The 7,356-nt window shown below is 42.3% G+C and overlaps 1 protein-coding gene across 1 annotated transcript; it reads left to right on the top strand.

The window, feature by feature from the left end:
* Positions 1-448: 448 nt before the first annotated feature.
* Positions 449-6,852, top strand: gdf6a (growth differentiation factor 6a). Its single transcript, XM_034127829.1, has 2 exons — positions 449-816; positions 4,771-6,852. Exons 1-2 carry the CDS (start codon positions 456-458, stop codon positions 5,700-5,702), a joined length of 1,293 nt encoding a protein of 430 aa, XP_033983720.1. The 5' UTR covers positions 449-455; the 3' UTR covers positions 5,703-6,852.
* Positions 6,853-7,356: the final 504 nt, after the last annotated feature.

The following is a 7,356-nucleotide window of genomic DNA, read 5'->3' as shown; positions in this document are numbered from 1 at the left end:
AAGGGGCAATATTGCTGACATTGTTTGATTCACTTGTTATCATTTTGTAATCTAAAATAAGTCAACCATTATCCTCTATGGGCTGTGTGGATGGGTTCAGCTCTCGGCCGTTAAAACATCACCAACACAAACTTTCCCACACTGCTGTTTGTGTGTTGTGGCGGTCGGTTGGCTGTAGTGCGCGTCTGTTTTGAGCTGTGTGACATGGGATTGTTTGGGAAGCCCTGCACTGAGCGACCATGTGGGCGTGTTTCTCTCGGCCCAACAGTCTCCGCTCTTGTTTGGAGTCCAGAGCGCAAAACGCACTTCTTCTGGTGCAACCGGAGTGCGCAAAAGTAGCAGTCCTCCGACCCTGACGCGCACACCATCTCCGGCTCCGGCGGCCCCCACGAATCCAACTGCTCTGAGCGGGAATTTAAGAGTTTTTCCTCAATATCTCCCGGTGACTCCCAGCCATGGACGCATATCGACTCGTTACGCTTTATCTGGGCCTGCTCCTTGTTTTCCTTGGGAATATACCGTGTTTCCAGTCTGCTGCTATCATCTCTCCCTCTGCGCCCAGGAGGAACAGGGGAGCCCGGATCTCTCATCGGGACGGACAAAGGTCATCCAAAACCCTAAAAGACATCTTCGCGTCCACGCACCCCATCGTGGGACACCACAAAGAAGACCCAAAGGACTCTATTGTGCCGCATGAATACATGCTCTCCATATACAGGACATACTCGGCTGCAGAGAAGCTCGGACTTAACGCAAGCTTTTTCCGCTCCTCTAAATCTGCCAACACCATAACAAGTTTTGTGGACAGAGGAACAGGTTGGTTTCAGTCACATGCAGCTCTATCAGATCATTTTTTGCATAATTCTGTGGCCTTATTTTATATAATCTTTTGTATAGATATAAACTCCAATCGTGCTTTAAAAGGTTTATAAAAAGCACATTTTAGATTAAGCAAAATGATGTGCAAATGCACTTTTACGCGCATAAAATATCAACAAATCCTAAAAATTATTGTTTAAAAAAAAAAAAATACTTTTGAAAGCTACAGTCTCATATGTTGTCCATGATCAGCTTTGTGATAGTATTCGTAACTTGTTTTCCGCAAAGCCGCCGAAACATGTCACTTTGCCGAGTATTAATTTATATTACGCTTAAATTAACCTCAGGGTAACACGACAGTAAAACACTAATTAAGGCGCTCTCTAAATGAAGGCTGTAAATCACTGTCAGTGCAGGCTGCAGCAATAACTACTCTGCTACCAAACTCCACGAAAATTCATAGGAAACCTTTATTTATTTATAAGAAAACACCATGGTGTATATTTTTTCGATTTCTTTTTAAATGTAACCTTTTAAATTAGCCATATTTTTTCAACACAAACTGAAACTAACCGTAATCCTGCCAATGTTAAAAATATAATCTGTTGCCATCATGGTGCCCACTTTGGGCCCACTTTGGCCAATTTGTGCCGCACAAAGGGAGCTGGGGGCCGTGGCACAGCGGCTCGGGCGGTGTGAGAAGCAGGTGTTTGGGTCAGTTAACATGTGTAACCAAGTGATTAGACTGGCCTGCGAGGACAAACACAATCTGATCAACACAAACACATCCAGCACACACAGGGGGACATAAACCGAGTTAATCTTTGCAGGAGAAATAAAAGCTATCTTTGTTTGCGTTCCCTCAGGTCCGAAACACTCTCAAAACACTGCAAAAAATATCCAAATTAGGATTTATTTAGCGCTAAAATCATATTATCTGGCAACGTGTTGCGTTGAGAGTGCATAGCCAACTGATACAAAAATGTTTTTAGGATTTTTGTCAGTGAAGTTCTTCTTATTGAACTTTTGTGACATTTTGCTACAAAACTGCATTGATTTTGGCTGACTTATGCCATTTTCAGAGTCAACAAATGAAGTTTTTCAGAGTTTTAAAGCTAAAAGACTCTTTCGTGTGGCCACTTCTTGCAGTGTGAACACATTTGATATGAAAACGCCTCACTTTCTCCCGTGATTCTGATGTGATGTGTCACTGACTCTGACCCCGAGCTGGACCCTCTGAGAGCTGCTTGGCATCGAACGGCTGATTGGAGTATTTGAACTCGGTGATCTAATTGAGTGTTCATGTCATAACATATCAAACACTGTCTATTCTCCCATAATGACCCAGCCCGGCCACGATGGGCACATCACCAACAAAACGAAGAGGGAGGGAAAAAAAGAAAGAGCACTTCCTTTGCTGTGAAGTGGTACATTTTTTTAATTTTCTAACTGCGGAACCTCCCTTTGCGACCGCCACTTTAATTACGGAAAATTATTTTTCTTCCCGTTCTCTCAGCTCAAACGCCTTTTGGTTTCTTTTGGGATTCCTCCCAACATCCCCTAAGTGTTGCATTGCATTAACCTGCAGAATGAACCTCAGCTTGTTATTTAAATCTCCTCCATCAAGGAAAAAAAGAAATGCACATGGGTCTCCTGAGGCGTAAAGAAGTAACAGGTTTTACGCATTATTCATCCACGCGGGGACAGGTTTTACGCAGTGCACCTATGATCTATGGATTCTATGGCTTTCACACTTTGTGTAGGAAGACAAAATGTGCTTATAAAACCAGGCAGGGGTGTTTCCTGGGGGTCAGAGAAAATGGCAAGATCAGAAAAAAAAATATGAAAATTAGTTTTGGCACTTTGGGTAACTCATTAAAGCGCAGATGGTGCAGCCCAGTCCTCTCTCTCTCTCTTTCTCTGTGTTAGACGGCAAAAAACATGTTTTGCATTTGTTCAAATACAAGCAACAAGGTCAAACAAGAGTGCACAGGATGCCGGTTTAACCCCCGCAATAAAGAAGTCCACCGTGTTTCTCTCTCCCAATTATCCACCGTCAAGCATCTTACGCGTAATGGAAAAAATTGGCTTTTCTTTTTTTTACATAATAATGAAATTAAGAAAAACCCTCGACATTTTTTTAAACTGTCAACACGAATATCTCTCAATAATTCCAGCAGTGTGTCAGTCGCTCCGTGCAGTTTGGAGGCGAATGTTGTCGTTGGCAGGATGGGATGAAATTTAAGAGGGGAAGTGCTTTAATGAGGAAGTTGGGAATTCAGAACTGTTAATTATTTGGTGAACTTGCATTCGATTTGTTTGAGGTCTTATAAAAAAGGAAAGAAGAATCCTAATGCAGACCATACGCGCAAAGTCACTGAAAGGAGCACGAGGTTTCAATCTGCTTTTATTGTTGGAACTCTGCAGGGTTCACGGAGGGAAACTGACAACTACATTCACATATCTCTTTAGAGAGAGTCCTACAAATTATATCACAGGGTGGTTCAGATGTAGGCATGCCACTTTTATTTTATATATGTATTTATCTTAACGTTTAGATGAAATGGAGACAGTAAGGCGAGACAACATGCTTTTATTTTGCAGAAAAATAGACCACACATCAACTATCTTTTAGGTTTTTGAGGTTTAACCCCTGTGTTTTAATGAGTTGAAAAATCGGACATTTAAAAAGTGAAATTAATTTACATATCCAAACACAAATCAACTTGATAAAGCTTTTTAAAATGTATTTAATGGCATTTCCCCTGACAAATCTTACCAAGGATTCTGCGTTTAATCATGAAACAAAGGGGTTAAATATTTGCGTTTTTCAAAATAGAATATATAATGAGTACATAATACAAAATAACTCGTTTTATTGGATATTAACGGCAGCAAAATCCTATAAAATGTTCATTTATACTTTAATAAACTGCAAGCTGAACCTGCTAAACCTAAATGATTTCGATAAAGCATGTAAAAAATCACCACTTCTTCTTAGTTAAAAGCAGTAAGTGTTATATTCATGTCTCTCTGATGGAATATTCGCAGGCCTGCTGGTGTCCCGCAGGGAATAATGCATTAATTGTGTATTGTTCCCTTGAGTGTACAGTATGTCGCCTTTGGTCCGTTGTGTCTGGCAGCACCCAAGGGCCTTCCCCTTGTTGTTGTTGTTTTTTTCTTTGCTTTACATCTCTGGAAACTCACCACATTTGTGATGTTCTGCCTGCTGCTGGTATTTAAGAGACTTTGCAAAGAAGTAAAAAGTTGACTTCCACTCTGTCAAAGAGCTGGAAATTCATCATCAATCTGTCATCACGTGAAATGAAAGCAGAAGTATTTTCATTAAAACAGGCTGGCTTTGGTTAAAAGTGGCGTTGCATTCAAATGTCGCCAGATTTTATTGGATTATTGTCAATGCGGAATCAAAAACGAATCTTGGCGCTAAAATGGCAGGTGGATACAGAAATATATACACTTTTTGGAACGAGCAAGATTAGATATATCCCTGTATATGTCATGTGTGCTTAGCATTGCAATATTACATGTGCAACAAATGTGCATGAAATGAAATTAAGGAAGTACAATTTTAGAGAGGAAGCCTAGAAGCAAGCTGTGTAAACTAGACCCTCATTTAGCATTATACATAATTAATGTATTTATACTCAAGGGCATTACATTAGCATTTAATCAAATCAAGGCAAATTAAGAGGAACATCTGTGTTTTTAAGGATAATAAAGTTATAATTCGACAGTTCATACCAATAAATAAAAGTGGTGTTAACTTTGATTTCTTTTTTTGCAAACTGAGGACTTGTCATCTGTAGTTTGTTTCAAGAGAGAGAGAAGGCCTCTGTGGGAGAATGTGAGCTCCCCCCCTCCATCCTCTCTGAACACTGTACACCCTAAGTGAATCTGACTGCAATTATTTTCTTCTTTTTATCCTTGCAGACGATCTTTTGCACTCTCCTCTGCGAAGACAAAAGTATCTGTTTGATGTCTCAACCCTTTCAGACAAAGAGGAGCTGGTCGGGGCGGAATTAAGGATATTCCGGAGAGGGCCCGGGGACCTGCAGACTTCCCTGCAGACGGCGGGCCTCTACGACATCCAGCTGTACCCCTGCCGCTCGGACAGGCTGCTGGACTCCCGGGCCCTGGACCCAATGGACTCCACCAAGGCCGGGTGGGAAGTCCTGGACGCGTGGGATATGTTCAAAGCGCACCAGCATCACTACCATCAGCCGCATCACCAGGGGGGCCAGCTCTGCTTCCAGCTGCGCGTCACGTTGCGCAAAACGGACACCGAGGTGGACCTGAGGCAGCTGGGTCTGGGCAGGAGGGGCCGGCCCCAGCAGGAGAAGGCCATCCTGGTGGCCTACACGCGCTCCAAGAAGAGGGAGAACCTGTTCAACGAGATGAAGGAGAAGATCAAGTCGCGGGGGGAGAACGAGGAAGAAGTAGTGGAGAAAGGAGCGTCCTTGCTGGGGGTGAAAGGAGACGGGCCCCGGCGGCGGAGGAGGACCGCGCTCAGCAACCGGCACGGGAAGAGGCACGGCAAGAAATCCAAATCCCGGTGCAGCAAAAAGGCGCTGCACGTGAATTTCAAGGAGCTCGGGTGGGACGATTGGATCATCGCGCCTCTGGATTACGAGGCGTACCACTGCGAGGGGGTGTGCGACTTCCCCCTGAGGTCTCACCTGGAGCCCACCAACCACGCCATCATACAGACGCTCATGAACTCCATGGACCCCAACAGCACCCCGCCGAGCTGCTGCGTGCCCACCAAACTCAGCCCCATCAGCATCCTGTACATAGACTCGGGCAATAACGTGGTGTACAAACAGTACGAGGACATGGTGGTGGAGCAGTGCGGGTGCAGGTAGCGCTCGCTAGATAAACACTTCAAAAAGATGGGTCCCAGGTTGAAGAGAAAGTCAAAAGGGATGCACACAGAGGCGATATCTGCTATTTATTCAGTACAGTCACAATCATTCACTGCCTTAACGTGCCTTGGTTCCCATCCGCGAGTTATCAACAGGCTTTTGTTTCCCAGAGACGTGTCCATATGGCACGCGGGATGGGTACAAGGCGGGATGGGAGCCCATTGACTGTGCACCTGTTCGTGCCGGGGCCAGGGGACAGTGGGCTCCGCGCTTTGTTCGCAGCTCTGCCGTGTGATCCTGCATGCCAGGCCAGACTCTTTTGGGTATGTGCATCCAGGCCGTAATTGCCACCGTCCAGCTGGAGTCATTACAGGCCCCGAGGAAGTGCCTGTTTTCCAATAAAAGGGTCTACCAAACACACACTCTCACACACACAGACTGGTCCGAGGAGAGGAGATAAGATGGTGGTGCCTTCAAGAGATTTGTTTTGCCTTACACGAGACCAGGAAAAGGACACAGAATCAGACATTGTGCCTGTTGTAAAAAAAAAGTAGAAAGTAAAAAAGCACACATACTGAGGCGAACTTCTTTACGCAAAAGTCTGCATCTTTACGAAATGCACTTCCACAACTGACTGAGGACCCGCGGTCAGCGAGAGTTCGTCTGATAAGGACGGAATTATAAGAAATAAAGACTCAGAACGAGACAATATTTAAATGCACATTAGCTTTGAATGCACTGCTGTTCATTTTTTTTCCTTTTTTGAGCTGTAAATATTTTGTACAGTCGAAAACTTTACTAAGTGCAACGATTGAAGAAATGAGAACGCGGCATTTCTTTGTAAATATACAAAATGCACTCAAATCGGTATAATTTCTATTCTATTATTATTTTATTATTTGTGATGTACAGAGTTCCATGATAATCATATATTTCTTACGTTGATAAGAGTAATTTAAGGTGTATTCGATATTTTTTTTTGCAGAGGGTGGAAAATACCATTATTAATGTCTACCTCATAATTACATATAGGATCTGAGTTTTGAGGTGCATTCAGTTAGAGTGTAAAGAGCTTTTACAATGATATATAAGATCATTTATATACATATATTACTGGATAATATTCCACACCATTACTGTACAAATAAAATTCAAAACAAACTCTAACAGTCTGGTAATTTTGATGATTAATGTTACTTTGCAACCTTGTTAAGCATTTATTTTGTAGTGTTCTTTCAAGAGTAGGCTATATGCCTCTTCCATAAAAAGCAAAAAGATAAATACTAATATTTGGGGCATTTATTTACGAGGGATTAAGAGGCCAAGAAACTATGTTTTTAAATTAACTAAATAAGATGAGAATTGAATGAAGGTTTGATCATTTTATATCTTTTCGTTCTTAAGCTTAAACCTTTCTACCTCATTTTCTTTTAAATTTGTCTTTAAAAAACACTGACTATTGTAGAGTTCTTAGTTCTGAAACCGAACATTTCCTTTTATAACGTTCCCTGGTTCCTCTTATGATAATCTCTAACACCATTAAACAAGCCATTGTTTTTGGAGCAGTTTAAGACTACACTTAATGACATTACACATTAAAGATTTAGCACTGTAGTGTTTTGATTTGGGAAGAGATGTCCAAGTTAACACATAC

This window comes from Trematomus bernacchii, unplaced genomic scaffold (genome assembly GCF_902827165.1).
Source record: "Trematomus bernacchii unplaced genomic scaffold, fTreBer1.1, whole genome shotgun sequence".
In the NCBI taxonomy this organism is placed as follows: domain Eukaryota; kingdom Metazoa; phylum Chordata; class Actinopteri; order Perciformes; family Nototheniidae; genus Trematomus; species Trematomus bernacchii.
This window is presented reverse-complemented; position numbering and strand designations above follow the sequence as displayed.